The sequence below is a fragment of the Sceloporus occidentalis genome, unplaced genomic scaffold (genome assembly GCF_023333645.1).
Source record: "Sceloporus occidentalis isolate IW3139 unplaced genomic scaffold, rSceOcc1.0.p SCAF_6, whole genome shotgun sequence".
NCBI classification, from domain to species: Eukaryota; Metazoa; Chordata; class Lepidosauria; order Squamata; family Phrynosomatidae; genus Sceloporus; species Sceloporus occidentalis.
In genome coordinates this window covers 93,034,701-93,060,460 of record NW_028316986.1, presented here as the reverse complement: position 1 = coordinate 93,060,460, position 25,760 = coordinate 93,034,701, and the positions used below count along the sequence as shown (strand labels likewise).

The 25,760-nt window shown below is 42.1% G+C and overlaps 1 protein-coding gene across 12 annotated transcripts in view; it reads right to left on the bottom strand.

Moving 5' to 3' along the window:
* LOC149311114 (band 4.1-like protein 2) overlaps window positions 1-25,760 on the bottom strand; it is a 139,072-nt gene that overhangs the window by 53,335 nt on the left and 59,977 nt on the right. For all 12 annotated transcript variants that reach the window (XM_089530378.1, XM_089530379.1, XM_089530381.1 and 9 more), the window contains exons 4-6: window positions 24,407-24,511; window positions 8,430-8,472; window positions 2,073-2,148 (exon numbers count right to left, since the gene is read on the bottom strand). In XM_089530378.1, coding sequence (XP_089386504.1) covers window positions 2,073-2,148; window positions 8,430-8,472; window positions 24,407-24,511 — 224 coding nt within the window. The remainder of the gene's footprint in view (window positions 1-2,072; window positions 2,149-8,429; window positions 8,473-24,406; window positions 24,512-25,760) is intronic.

Here is a 25,760-nt window from a genome sequence, read left to right as displayed (position 1 = left end):
CAAAGCAGATTTATTGTCTAAACAAAACTGTAACAGCAAAAATATACTGACATGAAGTATTTCTCTGAACTAATTAATTACTAAACAACTACAAATCACCACAATGACTTTACCATATATTTTTTTAAAATGTAACAATTCTGAGAATCTAATCATTCCAAAATTTGGCAAACTGGGTGGGTCACAAATTGAATTTGCTGTTTCAGAAGAATGTTTCTAGCAGATGAGTCTGAAGACTTTAGCTGTTAGAATGCAAACAGCTGAAAGTCAAAAGTTGAGTTTTTCCTCAAACTGGGAGTGGACATTGTAATGGTTCCAGCTTCCGAGTATCCAGATATCCATAACAATATCAGATTTATATCTTCTGAGGACAAATTATTCCCAACGAAAAGGATGTATTTTACTTCAAAACAAAATAATCTTATTGAAGCATTCTTTTAATGGGGAAAATGTTACACCCTCCATTTACCCTTCTAGTGACCTAAAGTTTTTAGGTATTTGCTATTGATTCAATGTTGTTCTTGTTCCGTTACTTCTTTTGCCATTTGCCCTACAGCCCTTTCCCAACAAGAACAGTCATGTAAATCTTTCTTCTCTGAAATTCTCCTAAAGCAGGAGTGGAAACTGTAGAGCCTTTAGGATGTTGTTAAATTGCAACTCCCAGCACTCTTCACAATTGGCTAGACTGGCTAGGAGTGCTGGGAATTTCAGTTCAACAACAGTTACAGGGCCACACAATTCCCAAGTAATCTTTTGCATCAGGTGTCATGGGAGCTGTCCACACAAGTCGCACAATTCCCAACCCAATCTAAAGTAATCTTTTGCAACAGGTGTCATGGGAGCTGTCCACACAAACAATAAAACATGGTTTCAACTCATTTTTTAACCTACCTGTTTAAAAGATATACCTGGCCAACAGAGGAGGACCCTGGGACAAAGCCATGCTCCGAGGCTAAATACAGGAGCAAAATAACTCCCAGTTTGTTCCAGTTCAAGTTGGAAAGTGAGAACTACTGCACTCATGTGCAGACTGCACAGTGGTGAAAAGGCGAGGGCTGGTGAGCCTCTGGTGCCATAGCTGCCCATAATTTTTTTGTAGCCTGACTGTAAATTGATTGCACATGCACACAACTTGTTAGCTGTACTTCCAACCTACCATGCCATTGACCCACCGCACATCCCATGAAATGAAATTATGACCAACTCGGAGTTTCGCCAACAATATAATGGATTTAATCATAATATTAACTAACTGGCCAATCCAACAGAGGCCATGAGAGAAGGGGGAAAAGGGGGCATGTATGGGGGGGGAGGCTCCATGATGCCAATGTGGCACTAGGTACACTGATGTGTCATATATATGGGTGATCGCATAGCCAGTTGCATGGGGTGTCAAATGGGCTGGCAGATAAGATGGGCAATTGGTGGCTTTGGGTGGTGCATGTGTTTGAGTGGAAAAGAAAAAAAATGGCATGGAGCAGCTTGTAACAGTAAATGTCTTATTTTGGCGAGTCTGTCCTTTCATACAAAAGGGTGTGGTGTGGACTGCCTATTGGTGTTTGGCCCATCTTGGGAGCTGGTGGTGCGGCCATCAGGTTCTCCTTGTGAACTGGGAAACTCTGGAGGTAAAGCAGCTTTGCTGACCCATTCGCTCGGGTCCTTGGTGTGCTACATTATTTGTCATACCATCCTAGACCCAGGAAAAATGCTCAGAGCCAGGAGACATTACTAGCAACTAACATGTATAGAGTATCTACAAATATTTTAGAGATATAGGTAAGAAGCTACTTCTGTCTTCTATAACTTGTCAATTTTTAATAAGCTCACTAGACCTAACATTCTAACAATAATAACAACAACATTTATTTATAACACCCTTTCCACCAAAGGGTGGAACATCAAAACACATATAATCAAAAACTGACAATAGGACACAACACTATAAAATGCTAAAAAACTAAAGTAATATACAAACATGCTAAAAACAAACTTTTTATCAGTCACTACAGATTTTTTCCAAGACAACATATAGGACAAATGATTCAGTCAGGCAGCAATGCTTGGTAATGTACCTGGTGATGTCTTCTGTTAACTGTGAAGGATCTGGTGGGTAAAACTTCACATTAAAGGTAAACATCCAAAAGAAATCTGAAAGAGGAAAGTTCCAAAGGCGAAAATAGGTATAAATGTGAAAGGTGAGTGAATACACCCTCAAATCTATTCCTGTACACAAGTATCCCAAGGATTGGACTGTTAATTGTTTCAAACCATTTTTATACAGGTTCTCTCTCTCTCTCTCTCTCAGAGCTAGCTTCTACTCCTCATAAATGCAATAAATGGCTTTGAAACTGAGTAGTCAACAAAAAACCCTGGTTTCCATGCCTTGGTAAGCCACAAACATCTGGGTGAAGCATCTGCTCAGGTATTGCTAAATATGTTATTTTCAGACAAGGGGAAATGATCAGCTAGATTTCTTGAAACAATGCAAAAATAACTCAAGATTTGGCTGTTATCTGGAATCCAGGCCTGTGGGCTGTGCGAAAATCTTTACATATACTCTCTTTTCTGTTCATGAATCAGTGAATGTATGGGCAGCAAATATGACCTTTTAAAATGAAAATGTGTGCCAAATGAATAGTTGCTAAGGTTGAATGCCAAGCTCTGCAGTGTTCATTGCTGGCTAAAATGTTAGCCAACATGTTGAAATAATTTTTCTATACAGTACATTAGCCATCAACATATTAAAGATGGCTAATATTCAGATTCTCTTTTTAAAAGTCACCTCTTACAAAAGTCAACACCTAACTTTTGTATGGACAATACTTTATATCAAGACTATATATAAAAGGCCTAGTATAAGTAGGGACCAGCATGGATTAATGATCCTGGTTTCCTAAACTATGATTAACAAAACAAGTACTAGGCCTAAACAGCCTTCTCTCATATGCTGGGTATGGTGGATTTAGCATTTCAGTCTCAGCCAGCTTAAATTCTCTCAGTGTGAAACAGAAAACTGATTTCAACATACCAGGATTACATCCCTGAGGGAAGCAGGAAAGGGAGGAATGAGGTGCAGTAGCATAGTACCAATTCTTGTTCCTAAAGCATCATTCAGCAAGATGAGAAGATTATAGGGCCATTCTCTTAAAATTTACCAGATTCAAGGCAAGGTTGAAGCATTTTACTTCCTGAGGAAGCTAACCCAATGCACTCGAATGTTCACAGCTTCATCCTTCAAACTGCCTTGGGCCAAATGCTTTGAACATACACATTTGCAGCTGCACAGGAGAATGAGGCAACCACAGGCACCTTCTCTTACAAAACCCTTCTGCCCATGGCAATCCACCAGCACCTAATGATGAAGTGGCCTATTGTGACGTACACAGGCTTCTTCATTCTTGAAGAAGAAAGCAAGCAAGAAAGCAGCGAGAGGGAGGGAAGAAAGGCTCTAGGGGGAAGTGTCTGACCCAGTGGCAGTGAGCACATGGTATCCCCTACCTGTCATTCTTTCTAATCTGCTGCCTGAGATAGACAGAGAACATAAACTCATTTACCACAGTTCTATAGAATCATAGAGTTGGAAGAGACCACAAGGGCCATCCAGTCCAACCCCGTCCTGCAGGAACTCACAATCAAAGCATCCCCCGCAGATGGCCATCCAGCCTCTGTTTAAAGACCTCTAAGGAAGGAGACACTCCACTACACTCCAAGGAAGGAGTGTGTTCCACTGTCGAACAGCCCTTACTGTCAGGAAGTTCCTCCTAATGTTGAGGTGAAATCTATTTTCCTGTAGCTTGCATCCATTGCTCTGAGTCCTACTCTCTGGAGCAGCAGAAAACAAGCTAGCTCCCTCCTCATCTAAACAGTGTAACAACCACTTACAAGGACAGTTATCTCTACCATAATTTTGTGAATTCATTACATTATTTTCCTTTGCTTCATCTTTTACCTCCTTTGTTACATGTTATGGAAAGCAAAACCCTATTTAAACTATTTAAGTTTTCTAATACTTCTTGCTGTGTGCCTTCAAGTTGCTCTTGAATTATGGTAACCCTAAGGTGACCCTAGTACAGGGTTTTTTGGGGCTGAGAGCGTGTGACTTGTCCAAGGTCACTCAGTGTTGTTGTTTTTTACAGAGTGGGGAACAGAACCCTGGTCTCCAGGTTCATAGTCCAATGTTCAAACCACTATATACAAAACAAATTGAAGCTGAATCCAGACAAAACGGAGGTACTTAACGGTATCGGCTCCAAACCCAGGCATCGGGATACAACCTCCAGTCCTAGAAGGGGTCACACTCTCCTCAAAGGACTATGCTCGAAGTCTGGGGGTGCTCCTAGATTCGTCGCTTCACATGACAAATCAGGTGAATGCGACGGTCAGGAGTACCTGTTATCAGCTTCGGCTGTTACGCCAGCTGCGCCCTTTCCTGGAAGTCAGGGACCTTGAGACTGCAGTACATACACTGGTAATCTCACGCCTTGATTTCTGTAATGCACTCTACATGGAGCTACCCTCATGCTTGGTACAGAAACTTCAATTAGGTCAGAACATGGCAGCCAGATTAGTCTCTGGTACATCCAGAAGAGGCCATATAACACCGATCTTAAGATCAGTCCACTGGCTGCCCATCAGTTTCCGGGCCCAGTACAAGGTGTTGGTTATCACCTTTAAAGTCCTAAACGGCTTGGGTCCAACCTATTTTCGGGACTGCCTCCTTCCATATAATCCTCCCTGCACACTTAGATCCTCAGGGAAAAATTTGTTACAGCCCTCCATGACCTCCCAGAGGACCTTCTCAGCTATTGCCCCCAGATTGTGGAATGGCCTGTCGGACAAAATCTGTCATATTACCATTCTAAACAGCTTTTAAAAAGCTATAAAGACAGATCTCTTCCGGCAGGCCTTTCCTGAATAGTTATCTGGCCATCGGAAGGAAAAATCTAACTGCTGACCTCCGACTTCATCCCAGTTATTGTATTGCTTTTAAGTATGCTTTATGTTTTAAATTCTACATTGTTTAATTGTATTTTAAGGGGGGGTGGGTTGAAGGTTTGGAGTGTATATTTTAATCCTGTAAGCTGCCCCGATTGCATTTTGTAGAGAGGCGCGATATAAATAAAAAATCATCATCATCATAATCATCAGCATCATCATCATCATACCATTCTGTCTCTCTTTCTTATACCCTTCTATGTACTTCTGTATGAACACAAGTAAATCAAGATATTACTCCTTGTGAATCAATGGTTTTATTGATCTGAAATTCTATAACTCAGGTAAAATACCAGTCCCTCTATGGCACAGATGAAGGAATTATGGCCCTTGGGCTGCATGTGCCCTCCCCCAAGGCTGTTTCTGAGGATACAAGAATCCTAAATCACCCCATCAATGGGGTGGGGGGTGGGGGTATTACTCCAAAATGCTTACCATACAATGTTTTTGACCTTTGCTTTTTGTTTAAAAAAAAGGGGGGGCCTCTCTGGGCCTAAATGACAGGGCATATATAACAAAACCACACACCCCAGATACATGTCCTAGAAGGTGTAGGGAACACTTGAAGGCAAAAATTTACATAAACTGTTTTAAAATTTGGGGATTAATTTTATAGAAGGATGAGGGACAGCAGAGTGGAGAAGAGCAGTTTATCCACTAATCACAGTCCCCGTTGAAGTTATAAGTGTCTCAAAAATGCTAAGTCATGTATAAGTCTAGAAATTTTAGTCAAAAAATTGACTCAAAAAACCTGAATCGACTTAACCATGGGTCAATGTAATTACTGTCCTTTAACTCAAACACACACACAGGAACCATCCCCTGGTGAAAAGGAAGAGTATAATCTATACTGGAAGCACTGGCCCTCCTTCTACTCTCTCATCTATGGAGTCTTTAGGGTGAGCTCAAACAGTTATGCCTACTGGAATTCTGTAAATTCTTTGGCATTATTTCCTTTTGCTTCATCCTTTAGATCCATGGTGACATGCCCCTAAGTTTTACCCTCGATTTATCCAGGAGTCATATCAAAATCCATAATTTTGGTCCCCAAACCTGCCCTCAATTTATACATGAGGTCAACTTATAGTCAAGTATATACGGTAATCAATATTTCCACTGCATGAACAATTTGAGTATTTTGCAGAACTGATAAAATATTTAATTTTGCTTCTGAAATCTTTGGGAAAGTCCAGTCTTTTCTACTGTACTAGATGACTCTACAACTTCAGCGAGTTAGGAAGCTGTTTACTCAATGAGATTAATGAAATACTTTATGACTGATCTTACTAATTTACAGATTCAAAGAATCAGGTCATTTGAGACTGTTACACTGTAGACATCAATTTAGATTTGTAGTAAAACAACTTACTACAGCCTGCCTGCCCCAACCGTGGGCTTGCCATCCGTGGGCTTGCATCTGCAGAAAGCAAGCCCCATTACTCCTAACAATGCAGGTGCAGTAAAGCAGCCAAGTTTCATGCGGTCAATGAAAGCCATGGGACTTGAGGCTTTTTTTTTTAATCCGGAGGGGCAGAACGGAACCCCTGCGGAAACTAAATCAGGGAAGTAAATTCATTTCTGATATATCAAAATACAGTTAAAGTGATAAACAACCACTTACAACCTGAAGTCAACGGCTTTCACGTGTGGCATCCATAGTTTTTTGTGGGTTTTTCAGGCTATGTGGCCGTGTTCTAGAAGTGTTTATTCCTGAAGTTTCACCGGCATCTGTGGCTGGCATTTTCAGAGAATGCTAGTATGGAAGTGAGTGGGATGTATATATATACTGTATGACTCTAGGTTGGGAGGAGTGATTTACATGTTAATCTATGTATTGTTCTGTTGTTGAATGGCAAGGAGGATTTGTGTCTGTTTAATTAGTGATCCATTGTCTGCTGAGAAAAAATATAAATATCCCACTCACTTCCATGCCAGCACATTACTTTATCTATCAATTTATCACGTAACGATCCACCATCAGTAGGAGGCTACGTCTCTCTGTACAAAAGAAAGGATACTGCCTTTCATCATTAAGTGGGGCTAAATATTTTGTGGCATTATTTTCTAGCTTCCATTTTAGATTGGGTAACTTGGTACAAACTGAGTTCTGGCCTTCTCATCTCTAGAGTAAAAAGGTCATTTAAGAGGATAGCTTTTGAAGATGCTATTTGCATCATGTATCTTCACAGTCAGATGAAATCACAATATCAACTGTGATATAATGTTTTGCCACTTAAATGACAAATTGAAAAGAAGTGTACAGTGATCCCTTGCCTTATGCAGGGGATCTGTTCCGGACCACGCTGAGAAAGGCAAATTTCACCTATGCTTGAGCTCCAATGAAAATAACGAGGCTTGTGCAAGCGGTGCATCGGAGCACACATGCTATACAGGAAATGCATAAGCTGAAAGCCATGTAAAAGATGCCCGCGTATGATGCGGGCACACTGTATTATCATAGATGACAAGCATATTTGTGAATGGTAACATTACATTCTTCATATCCTGTTACCCAGTTTATAAATCTTTTAAAAGGAACAAATGAGATGGATCTTCACAAAAATTCAACAACTGCCTCTTAAGAACCAATATTTATTGATGCAGTTAAAAATATAAATGCAATATGTTTCCAACAGTCTAAACATCAGATAAAATATACAGTGCACCCTTTTTTTACGCGGGAAATCCGTTACGGACCCCCCCGCGCATAAAAAAAAGTATATGCTCAAGCCCCATTGAAAAATAATGGGGTTCGTGCATGGCGCGGCAGCACACGCACGACATGGGTGCGAGCCCCATTAGTCTTAATGAGACGTGCCGCCCCTTGCGCCCTGCGTGCTCCCTCACGGATTTCCGTGTATGCTGAAAGCCGCGTATGACACGGGTGCACTGTATTTCTCCTTGAAGAGATTGTTCAATTACAAATGTAATATGGAGGAATATAAAGCAAAGGCTAAGATCTGAACAAAAGGTAGCAGATCTCTGGGAAAATGACAACCATTTATTTTTACTGCATCCAAATTCAGATTACAGCTACTTACCATATATACTTGAGTAATCCCCCTTCTAGAGCAATGCAGCATTAATAGATAGACACCTAATGAACCATCTTAGTAGCTGTCACTGCTGTAACAGATCATACACTACTAAAATATTTTTGTCAACGTATCACATTTCAGATATATTATTTTACAAGTTGGCTGCTCCTGACCTATATTGTTTATAAATTCTTTCATGTGTTGATGGTGTCTTCCATCACTAGAATCTCCATCCATTGCAGATAAATGTGAAGAATCCAGTTTCCGGACAGGCAACTGAACTTATGAGTTAATACAAAGGTACTACTCAAAAGTTATCATGACCGGCTTTCTTCCACATTCAATACTTCATTTGAGCAACAATATGAAAATACTCTCAAAGATGGAAGTACTTACTATGAATTTGTCTTTTGATTTCCTTTGAAGGATCAAGCCAATTCTAAAAAAAAGAAAGAAAGAAAAAGCACTTACATGAAACACCCGGGGGGGGGGGGGGGGGGGACGGGGGACTGCAGTACATTTAGCTTGCATTTTATTGGACAAGTATAATTAGTTATTTGATGCTCTTTCAAGATCAGCTTGTAGTGTCTGAGGCCATGATTTATACTGATAAAATAAGATATCCAAGTATATATTTGCTTATAACAAAACCATATCAACAACTTCCTTCCCTTTGTATCTTTTATTTGCTATAAGGGTGTTGTATTTCCTTAAAATAGTCTTTGTAAAAATGGCTCTTGAATGTAACCAGTGATTTTAAGGAAATTATCCCTAGCAAAGAATTCAGCTCCATTAAGACAGAGCACAAAACGAACGTTGGTACTTACCCGTGATACGTTCATTTCCAGCAGACGAGGGTCCTAGCATCCTGTATTCTGGGTTAAGCTCCTCCTATTCGCTCCTGTAGGCAGGGACAATAAACAAAAGACCGGCCCCTATATAGGGAGGACCTAACCCCCCTGGGACTCAGTCAATAACAAGCCAAGCGACTAGTAAGGTCAATCAAGGAACTGAACTTTAGTAACATCAGCTAAGGGTTAACTAGAACACCTTAGAAAAAACTAGTCCAAGAACAAACAAGAACTCAGAAAAACCAATCCAGCAACAAGAAGAACAAGGCAGGTACACCAACAGGCAGGCAGAGTCGGAGGCCGCAGGCAGCACCCAGGTGGGCAGGATGCTAGGACCCTCGTCTGCTGGAAATGAACGTATCACGGGTAAGTACCAACGTTCATTTTCCCAGCAGACAGGGTCCTAACCTCCTGTATACTGGGATTTACAAAAGCCCTCTCGAACTGGAAGACTATGGCCCCCAACACAATCTGTTGGAAGACCCTCCTTACAAATGACGCCTCAGCAAACTGAGACACATCCAGTTTGTAATGTCTTATGAAGGTCGAAGGCGACTTCCATGTGGCCGCCCTGCAAATGTCTGACAGGGAGGCGCGAATGGCCAGGGCCGCAGAGGTAGATGCACTCCTGGTTGAGTGTGCCATCACCCCCTCGGGTGGAGTGAGATCAAAAGTTCGGTAGCTCTCTTGAATACATGACCTGATCCACCTAGTCAGAGTCGAGGCAGATACCTTGCACCCCAAAGAGCCTGGGAGAAAGGAAATGAACAACATCTCAGATGACCTTAAGGTTGAAGTCCTCTTGATGTAGCACATCCAATGTGTGCCAGGTCTTTTCCAAGTCCTTCTTAGGATTGGGGCAGAATGAAGGCAGGAGAATGTCCTGGGACACCTGAAAGGCTGAGTTGACCTTAGGCACGAAGGTAGGGCCTGGACGAAGGCACACTGAGACTGGCCTAAAAATACACTAGTCTTTACATACTGACAGGGCCCCAGCTCTGACACCCATCTGATGGAGGTAATGGCCATGAGGAAGATGACCTTGAGGGAGGCCTCCCGAAGGGACTTGATCGGCCCAACCATCAGCGCCTTTAAGACCGTGTTCACGTCCCAAGATGGAAAACAATATCTGGTGAGCTTGCCCTGATGGAAACTCCCCTCAATAGCCTCTTAATGTGAGGCTGGCCGCCATTCTAGCTGCTCTCTTATGGAGCAGAACCGACGTGATGGCAGATACCTGCCTTATAACCATGTTGGGTCTAAGTCCCTTTTTAATGTCATCTTGGATGGACTATAGCAGGTCAGCCACTGAAAACCTGAAGCAGTCGATGAGAACTTGTCTAAAAGGTGGATTATGTGATCAATCAGAATAGAACTTGATCTAATCTGGACCTATTGCTGCTTCCACCCAATCACTGATCACCTTGTCAACTGGTTATAGCAATGAAGGTGATAATTAAGATGATTTTACGTGTCGCAATAAAGACTTACCACTCTGAAAGAGGAATGTTAATGTCTGACCTCCAACTAATATTTCAAAACAATGTGCAGTTCTTTACTGGAACATCTGTGAACCTGTGTAAATAAGACTAATTCCATGATTAGGCAAGGGAGACACTGGATTAACCTTTATCTCACAGACATTGGTGAGTCCATGCAGAAGTATGGATGCACTCTGTGTTAACAGGGCCTGTGGTCAGAATTAAGTCTGATTCCATCTGAGGATGAACTTGTCTAGAGGCTTCAAAAATCACCCCAACTCCATGTAGCAGACTATCATCAACCTGTATGAAGGCTGAGGGGTCTCCCGGCTGAATGAACTGCTGATTAAGGAGTCATGAAATGGGAACAGAGGGCTTAGCAAGGATAGCCCTCTGGTATCTCATTTCGAGGCGAGAACTTTCTCCACAAAAAGGATCTGTCAAAGGAAAACAAACCTAAATTTTAAATAGTATAGTGGGCCCTCGATATGTACTGAAGTTGGATTCAGGACTTTGCATGGATACCAAATCCATGGAAGAGCAAGTCACATAAAATATAATGGCATAGTAAAATGGAGTCTCCTGTATAAAATAGTAAAATCACAGTTTGATTTTCTTGGGTTTTTTTTTTTTTGGGGGGGGGGGAAATATATATATATCTGAGCACATGTGCTAGCAGAAAACAAGGCATAGGCACTAAGAAGTCCATTTTTCCAGCCTCAGAAGGCAGTGGACAATGGTGTTGTTTGGACCAGACCTTGGCATGAAAACCCACTCAGGGATAAGACACTCACCCACACAGCAGTTAACCTTATAACAATAAAATCATAGAATCATGGAGTTGGATGAGACCACAAGGGCCATTAAGTCCAACCCCCTGCCATGCAGGAAATCGCAATCAAAGCATGTCCAACAGTATGCAAAGGAATCTTGTAGCACCCTGAGACCACTAATAGAAAGAGATTGGCAGCATGAACCTCCATGGCCTTGAGCCCAACTCATCATATGCATGATAGACCTTGTTACAATAGGCCTATCCAAGGCAAGGAGCAGTTGAATGGCAAGCCCATCAGCAGGCATTCTTATTTAAAATGCAACTATCTAGACAAGGTAAGAGGTAATTGTGATCTTTGTGGCAGACCCCTCAGGGCTCTGTAGGATGTCTGAATGGGATTTGAAGCAACCCCTTAGCAGAAAAACCTGATTATATTGTTTTAAAACACTCATGGAGGAAGGGGGGGTTTCTTCTCCTCCCCCCCCCCCCCAATGGAGAGGAGGCTGTTTGTTTTTGATAAGAATTTTTCTTAACCCCCTGTATTAGTGAGAACCATCTCATGGAAGAAACTGTATTTTTTAGTTTCTTCCCTTTAACAGACATCTCTCCTATGAAAGAAGGGAAGGCAAGGGGAGCCACCTCTTCTGAGGCTAGCTGACTGAGGTTCCCTGTGTTTTATAACAGGAACATAACCCTTTTGCCACTAAAATGGAGCTTGGTTGGTCACCTTAATCCAATATATCTATCACCTCATATGAGATGTTTTTACCAAAGATCCTCAATGCATGTAAGCATTAGAGGTCTGCTGAGTGACCAGAGGCCTTCTCCTTGCTTGAGTCACCCTGTTTATTAGCATTTAAATGAATCTGTATTGTTAAAGCTTATGCTCTTAATGAGAAGTGCTATGGCTGATAACAGTTTGCACAAAGGAGGTAGAACCATGTGTTCATCTTATGTCTTAGACTGTTCCAGCTAAGGCAAAAAGGCTCTGGCCTTAATGGAGACAAGGATGGAGGCCCATGAGGAAGGAAGAAAAGACATCATGTTGGCTTATGGCTAGCCCCTTCCCTTGTTGAATTAGTTTCCAGGCATCTTCTCTGGCCTGGAAAAAGGAGAGGGGGGTGAGCAGAAACAGCACACTCAAACCTCATGGGCTAACAGTAATAAAATGAACACCAGAAAATGTTAACCAGTATCTCTTGTAAATCTGAGCCCCCAGACCTGTTACTGTGGGGGCTCTCCCCTCCTTGCTTTGCCCCATCAAGGGAGGCTGCCTGGGCAGTAGCTTATTCCAGGCACTGAGGAAACTGCTCTTAAGTTAGCAGTGATTGAACTCCATTTGTAACCATGGGTAGATAGCTGCATATGGCCTGTAGTGTAGCCCTGATACTCACAGGTCATTTTGTTTTATTTATGTTTGAGACAGCCCCAACTTCAAGCTGGGGTTTACAGCTTAGCCCTTTTAATCTCAGGCAGTTTATAGTAACCTGGCTGCATTATAGAAGCTGGCTTGGTCCTCAACTCCCTTCCCACTTGCATAGGTAGCTGGGAAGGGCAGAGGGGCTGCTGTGCGAGACATGGCTCCACATTTACCTGAGGTATGTCTGTATCCTGAGAAAGGATAATCTCTGATAGAAAGGAGAGGCCAAGCGCTCAAGCTGCTCTCTCAAGAGTGCCACAGTTTGGGGCAGCCAAACACAATTGGGGGTGAAGGGAACTCTCCATCCATGATACCCACAAGTGGTTTCCCTCTTTTTGTTGTTGTAATTTTTGGGGAGGGAACACAGGAGGATTTGTTTCCACGTGCTCTCTCATAGGATCCTTGGGTTGGAAGAGACCCCAAGGGTCATCCAGTCCAACCCCATTCTGCCATGCAGGAACTCTCAATCAAAGCATACTCGATAGATGGCCCTCCAGCCTCTGTTTAGAAGTGGGTGGCAGAGGCCATGCTCTCTCTGGGGAGGACATGAAGCCATTTTGTGCTTTTTGTGGGATGCTCTGTGGCAGCCAAAATAGACCATTTTAGAGTTGGAAGCTTCAGCTCCTGCTGGGCCAAGTCCAGCTTCCTTTACAGCCATGCGGCTGTACAACATAGAGGAGGAGTCCTCTGCTTCCTTACACACCATCTCATTATAAGAATTCAAAAGAAATGTGCAGGAGCCCTGGCAACACCACCATGTGTTTCCCAGTCTGCAAAAGGATCCCCCACACCTGTTGGGGTCCTGGGTGCCATTGGGGCCAGAGATGGGAAGGAAGGGGGAGACCAAGGGTTTATGCCCCCATCTGCCTTCCTGGCAGAGTCCCAAACCTTATGCTAGGCATAGTGCCTGCAATGGCCATGGCAGAGGCCTCATGGCAATGCCTGCCCTGAGCAAGGGCATTAGATCTGGCAAAGGTTCTTTGGTGGCTGGAGAGAGAGGGCCCCTGGTACTCACCCTTTTCCTGTGTCTTCTGGCTGGCTTGCCTCTCTGACCTTGGCCCTGTTTCAGGCTGTGCAGGGGTGATGCAGAGAAATCCTTTGCCATGGCTTTTGGCTGGCCTGTCCTCTGAACTCTGGCCCAAATGGGCTACGGAGGGATGCTGAGAAGGGAAGTTTCCATGACTTCTGGCCAGTTTCCTCACTGATCCCTGGCCTTAAACAGGCTGGGCAGAGGTGATGTGGAGAAACAGAGACATGGAGGGGATACCCCTCAGCATCTGTTCCCACGGCTCCCATGTGCTGCAATGCTGTTTGCAGAAATCTCCTGTGCTCCCACCATGAAAGGGGGCAGCTTTGGAGGAGAGGGAGAGTCATTGGCAAAGCCAAGACCTTTCTCCAATCCTGGGAGCTCTTACCATATTAAGTCTTTCTTCATGCTTCCAAGGCAGCAAGAGAAACGAAGAGAAGAAAAGGACTGAAGTGGCTGTAGTGAAGAAGCTGCAGAGCAACAGCAAACACATCCCAATGGGTCTCCCTCTGAAGCCGTCTCTCTCTGTTGAGCTGGCAGACCCTGAGCTAGGGAAGCCTGAGCTAAGGATGACCCTTAGCCAGTGCTCTTGGGGTCCTCTGCCATAGCCACCACCAAGGAAGGGGGGAAAGACAAGAGAGAGGAGAAGAAGGGAAGGCCAAGAAAACTCAAACCGCTTTTGGAGAAAGGAAAAACTTCACTGGCTTGAAGAGACACATCCTGCTGGGAGCGTAGGCAGGAACAAGACTGAGGCCCAGGGGCATTAGCTCCTTCCTATATAGGGGCCGGTCTTTCATTTATTGTCCCTGCCTACAAGAGTGAATAGAAGGAGCTTAACTCAAAATACAGGAGGTTAGGACCCTGTCTGCTGGGAAATCACTATGATTCTTCTTTCATGTTAGTATCAGGTATCAGACAATAAACAAAAATTGCTTTCTGAATCTTTTTCCTTTGAAGGCTTCTTTCAGCTGCCAACAGAGAAGTCTTCTCTGAGGTAAATGAACAAAGTCTCAAAAGTTGAAATATTAAGAAGGTGGTTTTTACCTTTTTAAAACTGATTTCTTTTAATAATCCGTTGCAACCTGATATCACTGAGAAGGAGGAAGTGAAATGGGATATGTTTATTTATGAGGTCTGATTTCACTGTTTAGTACAAGTGCTAATTACTAATTATTGTCTCTTCCCATTTTTCTTTGGATCTACAATCCTGGCATTTTACTCTTATTTGTGACTAAAGCAGAAATTTCATACCAAAACATTTCACACTTCATAAAATCTTTTAAGTTTACCAAGTTTTGTGAACTGGATGTGCTCAGTCTATTTTAGGTGACCTTATGGGTGGTCTTTTGCTTGTAATCCCCACCCTTCACATCCTTACTGTGCATTCTCCAGTTAGTTCCAACACTAAAATCCTTAGTTCTTGTCTGCTGAATCAGTATTATATACAGTCCGCCCTTCCCTATGATTCTATGCTTCTATTTGAAGAACTACTGTACAATTACACATAACCAACTGTTCTTCTTTGTGGTTTTTGTGACCCACAAATATGTGAGACTAGCAAGCTGTGTACCTGGATGGTGCAAGTGCCATGTTTGAGAATTTTCTAAAAAACCATATCCAAATGAAGTAGCTGCCTGAACCCTGACATTAAGTCTGTAGTATTTTACAAATGTAGCTGTTTAACACACCATATGTCAGGGTACACCTGCTAGAAAAGCTGAGGACACTGCAATTGTTCTCACAGAATATCCTTTAACTTGCATGAGTAACATTTTCCTTGTTAGGTATGATGGTGCTTGTAACACATTTAGAGATGTATTGGAACAAGATCCAACACCCCATTTCTTTTGGTTTCACAGCACAGTTTTTATTACGTCCTAAAAGTTTCTGTATGATTCCTGCAGAAGCCCAATATTCTTCTCCCAGCTGGGAAGCAATGTTCATTCCTCCCACTTGCAAGTATAGGATAAAACATGCAAAGGCATATGTCCTAAGGAAGATGGAACAGTGATACTGTACTAGTTTAAGTAAAAGGCGATTATCTGAAGAGTCTTCATATGATTTTGTCTGAGTGGAACTGTAAAAAAGAGGGGCATCACACAGAAGTTCACCTAGCTAACTAGTTATCCTACAACTAGGATGGCCATCTTCTGTATCAACAATCTTATACTGCAAGTGGCAAAAGTTTCAAAGGAATTAATTCTCATCTGCTACAGGACAAGTGCAAGACTCCAAGATGGATTGAGGACAGAAATGGAGGATTAACACTGGTGAATCCCCTCAGAAAAGTTTTGACCATCACCCTCCTGCATCAGGGGAAAGATGCAATTAAGCATAGCCATTCTGAAATGTCTCAGTCATATGCAAAAGTTGATGTGTCAAAGGTCCAGGATGGAACGCAATCCTCCATTCTTCTTGGTGACAATGAAATGGGAGAAGACTCCCCAATATAGCTGGGAGACAGTGACAGGCTCAACAGTACTTTTCTGTTGCAACAGTGTGGGCAACTTATGCAACAGACTCCTTGAGACTCCAGAATTCTATTGTCTAGCCCTCCTAAAAATGTATAAATAATAATACTATAAATAAACTTTGATTTATATCCTGCTCTTCTGTAGCAATCAGAGCGGCTCACACTAAAACGTCCACATACAATATAATACATAAAATTACAATCTCCCTCCCCCCTTAAAAAAGAATTAAATATAATTACAATTAAAAGAGTTTTAAAATAAATTTATAAAAAATGATAAACATAGGCAGGGTGGTAGTAAATACATGGTGTGAAGGGGTAATCATTCTGTGGCCAGGGAATTTATTCGGTCTTGACAGCAAGTTGGTAATTTGACAGATCTCCTCCGGCAGACCGTTCCATAGCTTGGGAGCAGATGCAGAAAAGGTCCTGTGGGAGGTGAAGTTAATCTGGTCTTTAAAGGCTGCAATAAATTCCCAGAGGACCAGAGTGTGTGGGGTGGATTGTATGGAAGTAAGCGATCCCTTAAATAGGTTAGACCCAAGCCATGTAGCGGCCTTAAAGGTAATAACCAACACCTTGTACTGCACCCGGAAACTAATAGGCAGCCAGTGACTTTAGAACCGTGTTATCCAGTCATTCCTAGATTTTCCGGTGACTAACCTGGCTGCCATGTTTTATACTAATTGAAGTTTCTAGACTAGGCACAAGGGTAGCCCCATGTAGAGCACATTACAGAAATCGAGTCGTGAAGTTACCAGTGCATGTACTACAGTTTCCAGGTCCCTTACTTCCAGGAAAGGGCGCAGCTAACGTATCAGCTGAAGCTGGTAACAGGCACTCCTGACCGCCACATTCACCTGGCTTGTCAATGTCAAAGACCCTGGGCCTGTCGTTGAATGATGCCATATGACATGGTGGTAGACTAGTAGCAAGGTCATCATACTACAGAAAGTCAGAGATGATATTTCGATGACTCCTGCTGCCACTTCTTAAGGTATTGAGGCCTACACTTGTAGGCTGCAGAACTTTTCTTAGAAGAGAAAGAAGATGGAAATGCTGCTGACTTATGCTGATGTGAACCACCAGGGTTGTAAGGCCATCATGAGGTGGTATCAAGAAGATTTATAATTTGAAGAACTCATTGGAGAGGATGGAAGCCCAACTTCTTCACTGTTGTGATGATCCCACCACTGCCACCATGTGATGATCCCTGAGGTCCAAACGGCCAAACAACACCCTGTTCTTGGCCCTTGGGGATCATCACATGGTAGGCAGCGGTGTTTTATGGACTTGGGAGTTATAGTTTTGGCTAGATACTTTAAAGAAAAGTGGTGGATTCTTTGTCTCTCTCTCTCTTTCACCTGCCTAAGGGTGGGAAGGAAGCCTGTGAAGTGGGAAATTTTAGTGTTGGGTCTGTCCTCTTAGCATGGGGATTTCTTGACAAGCTGGCGAGGGCTTTGTTTTTCTGAGAAGGGAATTCTTTTCTATACCCGTGTGGATCTGTGGTTGGGCAAGGGAAAGGGGGGTGAACTCCTTCGAAGCAGACAGCAGGTTTGGATTCTTTTTTCCCCTCCAACTTCTAAAGGAGAGGAGGAGGTACTGGGTGCTCCCAGGTACACAAGGGAGAGGCTGGGTCTCTGTCTCTCTTGCCTGTGTAGATTTGTCCTTTCCCTGTCTTCTTGGTGGGAGAGGAGTGGAATGGAAAAGGGGTCCTGAACCTTGTGGGCTGGAAAGTTTTGAGCCATCCACAAGGGTTGGCTCATTATTGTCTCTGTGTGTGCTTTAGGCTGTTTGCTGTTAGTAGAGGAAGGGGGGACAGGTCTTTGCCCACCTTTATACCTAACAGCTGGGTTCTCTGTTTTTGCAGGAGGATTTTCTTTTGGGCTGAGAGCCAACAAGACTAAGGGAAGATCAAGCTTTGCCAGAGTAAGTGGACTGGGAAGCTGTGATTTGGTTAAGAGTGGCCACATTCCATCACAAAGGTGTTTTCTTCCCTAACTGGGATGGAAAAGTTTGAGCCACACTGAGGACAAGTGACCAACACCTGATGGTGAAGTTGGACAAATAGTTTCTTCTGTCCTTTCCTTCTCATTTCTATCCTTACAAATACTGCAGCTTGTTCTGCGCACACACATTCATTCCATGATTTCCCTCAGGGCAGACAATCTGCTTGTCAGTTTAGGGAATTTTCTTCCTGCATTGATAGTGCATGTTAAAGAAGCCCACCAATGCTATATGCTCATGAATGGTTGGGGAGAAGTTCTTCTGACAAAGAAAATATAATAAATGAAATAGGGAAAAAATACAGAAATGCAGTATAAGGTAAGGAAAATAAATGAAATAAACACCAAAAAAAGAAGGAAACTGGATAATTTAACATGTTCAGTTTATGTTCTTAGAAGAAGCTCATTCAGGTGCTGCTGGAATTAACAAAAGATAAATAAAGCGGCTTGAATGGGAAGTGCCTGAAGCATGTGCAGTACGGATGGGGCAGGAGTACCTTCAAAAGATTGCTTTGCTCTATACATTTCTGAAGATGAGCTAAACAGGCACAAAGTGAGTCAAAAGGATCATGAAGAACACAATTTTCAAAGGAAAAGCCTCTGTGAAGCAGCTGGGCTCCTACAGAATGTTTCAATCTAATTTTAATTATAATCATGCTTTTATTTTATTTATATCCTGTCTTTCTCCCAATATAGGACCCATCACCATCTAAGCCAAAAGAAAACAGAGCCAGAACAATGGACAGCATAACAATAAAAAAAAACCAATCAATCGTATTAAAAACATCTATTTAAAAGTTTCAAAAAAGCACGGAACTATCCGCAGTGTGCCTTAGATACTTTCTTGATAAATATTCAGATGTTTTGCTACTTCAATTGAGGAATGAAGCATTCCTTGCCCCAATTCAGAATGAAGTAAGTGTAGACTGATGCAGATGCAATATTAGCTGACATCATTATGGCATTTTAAACATGCATACTTAGGAATAAATAATTGTGCTTACTATTAACAAAACCAACCCAAAAGAATGTAGCTATTACAGTACAATGACAAAATGAAGTGGGTCTGAACTACAATTTACAATTCATTCCCTTTATATGGAAATGTTGATTTACTCTCCTACCCATAGCTTCCTGTTGCTGCATTACAAAACAGGTCTAGTGTTGTGGAGAGAACATGGCATCCAGTTGTTACATCCCACAGCTGCAGTCTAGCACAACAGCTGCATTGCACATGGGTGACTGTGATGAGTGTACAAGAATGAGAAAGCATACATCATGCAGTTTAGCACTTACTAGGCTGTAGGTAATTTTAATCTGAGCAGGCAGTGACTGCAGCAGGAAAAAATTAATCAGGCTGTGTGGATGCCAAGATGAGAGAACACAATTCCATCATAATCTTTTTAGAGGGGTGGGGGAAAGAAGAGGAAGTAATACTGACAGAACTCATCTATACAATATGTGTGGAGTTCTTAAGTAGTGATTTTCAGAAGATAATGTGTGTTATTCTGTGGGATGCTTAAAAAGTAATGTGAACCATGGTAAGGAAGAGAAGAAATGCAACAACATATGTCTTTTTCCTAGACTTCAAGTGTATTCAGAAGGTACATAATTAGTGACATAAATATTATTTAAAGCTGTTTCTTTTTGCAAGCTATGGTGAGAGCGAAATTGCTATAAAGAAAAATAATGAAATAAAGAAGAGGGAGTGGTTTCAGAATTTTCGTTCTGAGCAAGAGAAGAGATACAACTATTGCTGGAATGGGCTTTTCATAAGAACAGAAGACAATGGCCCGTTACAGACCGCCCAAAAGGGGCGGTCTCGGGCCGCTGCCGGTTGCAGCACGGAAGAGTCACAGCAGCCAAACCGCGCAACTCCTCTGCGCTGCAAAGAAGGAGCGCGATTCCAGCAACCTGGAAGAGACACTGCAAGTGCCAAAGCACGCACTCACGGTGTCACTTCCGGGCCGCGATGTGCGGATGCAGAGTGTCTGTTACGTCAAAATGGCGGCGGCCGTGTGGAACGGCCGCCGCCACTTGTTACGGACTCTGTCTGTAACAGGGTAAGGGGTGTCTGGAAGAGACACCCCTTTTTCAAAATGGGACGTCCTAATGACGTCCCTTATGGCGGTCTATAACCCAACTATGTGACTCATGCCTTGTTTATCATCTGTGCTGATTAGAAAATGGTCTAGTTTGGATGTAACGACAAGAACAGGTTGCTTACCTGTAACTGTGGTTCTGTGGAAATGGGTTTTTTCTGCCTTTAGAGACTTCAACAGAATGTTGCAGAGCTGAGTAGCTTGGCGGAAACCCCCTCCCCTCCCGCATACCATGTATGTCCTAACCCACAAAGCTACCATTCTCAGTTTCCTAGTCAGCCGAAAGAGATTAGAAGGGACCTGAAAGAGAGGAGCAGGTTGGGTTTGTGTGAGGATACAGGTGACCTCTCGAAGAAGACAATTGCACTTATTGACATGGAGGGGAAAGCTCTTGCTGGTCCAAATGTGGAGGCCAGAATAGGTTCACCTTTCTCAGAAAACTGTTGGAACTGACACAGTATGAATCTGTTTATTAGATGCTGACTCAGCAGGCTAAGTTGCTGGTATTGGGAAAGACAATTCAGAGGCTTTCTGGCCTGCTTTGCCTTCTTGAGAGTTTATTGCAGGGGTCGGCAACCTATGGCCCGTGGGCCGCATGCGGCCCGCCAAGGCCTAGGGACTGGCCCCAGCCTGGCCCTGCTGCAGATTGTCGCCGGGGCCTCTGGCCTTCGGCGCAGGCGCGCGGGTAAGGGGAGCAAGGGAAGCAAGTGGGGGCAAGGGGGAGAAAGTGGGGGCAAAGGGGGGCAAGGGGAAACAAGGGGAAGCAAGGGGGAGCAATTGTCTATAGAAGCCTCAGAAACATGCATTTATATTAACATTTTTTAAAAAAACCAGCAGATTTTTTTGCGTGTCCTCAGTTGTTTTTTTAATTAAAAAGTGTCCTCCATTTTAAATTTTTGTCCTACATTTGTCCCGGTTTATTTATTTAATTAATTTTTTTAAATTATTTATTTATTTATTTATTTGGCTTCGGCCCCCCGAGTTGTCTGAGGGACAGCAACCCGGTCCCCGGGTCAAAAAGGTTGCCTACCCCTGGTTTATTGCATTATAGGCTTTGCTCCTGCAATAGAAGTGCGATGTAACTTTCAGAAGGCAGATCTTATCGCATTTTCCCATCACCAGGGATTTTCCGACTCTTGAAAAGAAGAGGCAGAAGTCCAAATCGCAAATGGGCTGCATACTCCCCGGCGATCCACTTTCTTAAAGTTACATGCCACGTCTATTGCAGAAGCAAAGTCAATACAATAAACTCCTCTTTTGGTTCCAAAACTGATCCTGGTTCTTCAGAGCAATGATGCCTGTTTTGTGCTAGCTTTTCTGGAACAGTTAAAATCAATGCTGACTCAAGTCTAAAATTCTTTGCAGGACAATGAGCAGCAATAGCCATCGGAAATGACACCCCAGCCACTGATACTACAATAGACAGTGGGGTGGTAATAGAAGTAGCCGGAGTATCTGAATGAGACACTGCAGTTGACAATACCAAAGATATCAGAGTTGGTGGTCCCAAAATCACTGGAGTAGAAGACAGTTTTGACTCTTCTTGTAGTTAGTGACAGTCATAAAAGCAGTAAAAAGCAATTTATGAAGTGATGCTTGCTTTGAAACCCGGACAGACATCTCCCAAAGGTGAACCTTTGGGCAAGAAGTTCCATTTTTAATGGCTTGGGTAGTAAAACCCTGGCAAATTGAACAATGCTGGGTAATATGTCCCTCTCCTAGACAATACGGACACTCAGAATAAGTGTCAGACCAGGAAACTTTGCGTCCACAGGTGGAGCAGCATTTGAGCAGAGTAGAGGCCATAGGACGGAAAGGGAGAAGACTTGTGAAGTAAAGTGGAAGATTTTCTTTTCTTTTTCTTTTTCTCAACAGTAGAAGAAAAGAGGCAAGACAAAGGAGGGCAAAAGATAAGATGTTAAAGGAGACAGAGATAAAGAAAACACTACTCACTACTCATAACTGTCATCTTCTGGCCTGCGAGGGAGTGACCAGACAGGCCCAGCTCCATCAGGGCTAGCCTGGAAGAAGAGACTCCTCCCTCCATAACTGTCATCTTCCGGCCTGCGAGGGAGTTGACCAGGCACGCCCAGCTCCATCAGGGCTAGCCTGGAAGAAGAGACTCCTCCTTCCATAACTGTCATCTTCTGGCCTGTGAGGGAGTTGATCAGACAGGCCCAGCTCCACCAGGGCTAGCCTGAAGAAGAAGAGCCCTCCCTCCAGTCCATCTGCCTTGGTCCAGGCCTCAGAGGGAGAGAAGAATGCTGGACCTGATTCCCTCCCCCCCACCATTCCCTTCTCCTTTTGTGTCGTGTCTTTTTAGATTGTAAGCCTGAGTGCAGGGAACCGTCTATTATCTCTTCTGTTGTAAGCCGCCCGGATTCCCAGTGATTGGGCGGCATATAAATAAATCCTATTATTATTATTATTATTATTATTATTATTATTCAATTTTAGAGCACACTGAGAGGAGTAACTCATTCAGTGGACAAAATGAAACACAAGGAATGGTAACTTGGGATTCTATGACATGCACAGTATGTGGGAGGGGGTGGAGTTACTGCCAAGCTACTCAGTTCTAAAAAAATTTAATCGGATCTCTGCGTAGCAGCAAAAAGTCATTTGTGTGAGGTTCAGAGACCACACAAACACACATGAAACTTCTGTAAAACAAGGTTTTCAAATAAATAAATAAAGTACAAAAACTCCAGTGGGAAGAAATCTAGTGCAATAAATGAAGTTTCACAGCCTTAAGCTTCTATCCATATGGTTCAAACCATAGCAAACTGCTGTACAGTTACCAAGACTGCCTAGATTTATGATCTTTAAGTTAAGGGTATAAACGAAGTACCAGATCCTAATGGCTGTACAAACAACTGTTCAGAGAATGACTCTTCTTGCTGGTTGTTTTTTGTTTTTTTTTTTTGCTCAGACAAAAGATATTCTGCCCTACGCTTCTTCATACTGAAAGACCAGCTCAGCTTAAAGAGATGTCTTGCCACAGAAAACATTGAGCTTGAGATCTGTTTGAGCACTGTAGTTGCTGATGCCAAAATTCCTGTGGGCTTTATTCCAAATTAGGGAATTCACAGATGATGAGATACTTGGTCCTGGTAGAAGAGATGTTTTCACACAATTCTTGAGCTAAGATGGACATATTTAGCAAACTTTCAGAACCCAGTTAAAATGAGAAGCAACAGTGGGACCATGTCTTTGGGGCATGCACAGTAAAACTCTCTTAAGGTTTTTAATATATACAAAGAGCTATGCCCAGGCACAGACCCAGTATATGTTGTGCATAGGGACATGGAGAACTCAGGTATATATATAAAAAAGTAAAGAATTGAAATAGTACTGTCACATCCTTGTCTCTGTTCTCATGCACACTACTCAACTAACAAATATTGCAAGCATAGGCAAAGTGCAACCCAAGTCAGATCTCCTATTTTTTTTTAAATAGGGTGAAAGAAATCACCTCAAAATATCACCTAGAGTAGAGGTATGCATTATAATATGTCCCCAACTCCCCAAGATTGCTGAAGTAACTTCATGCAGCTGAAAAATACAGGAAATGTGTCCCAAGTATCCGTGGGGCTTTCACTGACGTGAGGCTAGGGCTGCATTTATAGCATGTTTTGGAAGAGCAGGAAAGAATAATAACAAACCTCTGGCTTGAAAGCTCCCTCCCCCTCTTATACTTTTTTCCACCTGCAAGTTGAGGTTGTGGTTTTCTAATTACACCCACCAAGTTCTAATCTTCTTCCTGCACTAATGGAAGATGAAGGAGAAGAGGTGGAGAGACCAAAAACAAGTCTGTGGATCATTAGTTCTACTCTCTAGCTGCATTTATATCAAGAGCTTGAGAATGCTCCCTTTTTGGACTACAGCACTGAGATCTCCTAGCCATCATAGTCATTTGGAGTTACACTCCAAAAAAGTAACTTTTTACAACTTCTGGTTCAGTTGCTCTTCAGTGCCATGTTAGGAAGACTGGTAACAAACTTCAGCTCAGTTCAAAGTATTATAAGAAATAAAAATTAAAAATAGAGATTAAATGTTTATTACCAATCAGAGCCAAATATTAGAGTCACCAGACTTGTATTTTGTGTAAAACAGTCAAGTTCTGTACTAGGTTGGAAGATGAATATAAACTGAACACATAAACAAATGCCATTTCCATTTGATCACAAAGTTTACTAATCAAGTTTTAAAAACATGATACAAACTTTGGGGCTTACCTTCTGGCCTGAGTTGTCTTGAAATAACAAGCCAAAGTAGTCCTTCTCCAGTAAGTTGAGATGTTCACACACTTTGTCGAATAACACCTGGCCTTTAGCTTTTTTCTACGGGGGGAAATGAACATTGGTTTTAGCAACAAGACAGATTACAAAAACTTTTATTTTGAACCAGAAACATTATTTGAATAATGGGAACATATCTAAATTGATCATCTAGAAAGTATTTGTTACTCTTCGTTGTCCATTTGCTGTTAGGGAAAAAATCAAACCAGTTGGCCATTTGGATTAGTTTCTAAAACTAATATATAGTTGGCAAATAATAACATTCTGATTTTCATGTAGTTAGATAAATGACACGTGCTCTTAAATAGGATGTATTAAAAAATGTGAAGTCTTTCCCAAACAGCACAGCATTATCTAAGAATCAGCAATGCCATTTTATTATGTGCTTCCTTTAATGAAAATTTAAATATCTACTTAAGATTAGGAATTTAGTATTTGCCACCCAAAATTCAATCTCACTGAATTTTTACTTAAAAATAAGAACAATAATAAAACAGGGCTACTTGATGACTGTCAGAAAATTTACTTTAATTTATTTGATAACCAAACTATATATTTTATGAGTGGTACTCATGAGCTGTACTGCCGTATAATGAATCCATTAAAAAAAAAACCAAGAATTGTTAAGATCACTGTGCCAGGAAATAATCAGGCATAATGCTTGATAATAGTTACAGCAGTTCAAAACAGCTGAAGCTCACCCTGAAATGCATTAGGCACCAACTGTTTGGCTTACAAAGGTACAAAACTAAATCAAAACAGTGGTGCAAAACACTTAAGACTAGTTGAAGCTCCATGAAAAGACTTAATTCTACTGACATAAATCATTGACTTTATATTTCCTAGATTGGAAATGTAAGTTCTTCAGCTCAAAACATTTTTATTTTTAAAAAATATTGATTAAATTTAAACAATGTTATCCACCTTTCCCATATTATAGAAGCATCAAATATATTTTTAAAGTTATATCTGTTTTTTGCTCAGGAGTTTGAACACTAGTTAATGTTCACACACAGTGACAAAAATACCCCAAAGAAGATTTTAATGTTTCAAAGACTGCTTTGCAAACTTGATGATGCTCTGAAACCTGGTTGTGGAGAGGTGTACAACTCTAAATTTATCCTATCACATTCTGGAAAGCTAAGTAATCGACGATGAAAGCAAAGGCTTTATTACCCTTTTAGTTCATAATAAGAAGCCTCTTCCCAAGTACCTCAGTGTTCAATGGAAATGATGTAATTTCTAAGTTCCTTGGAAGTTGAAAGTTTGGCCTTGTGTAGGCTCATTTCAA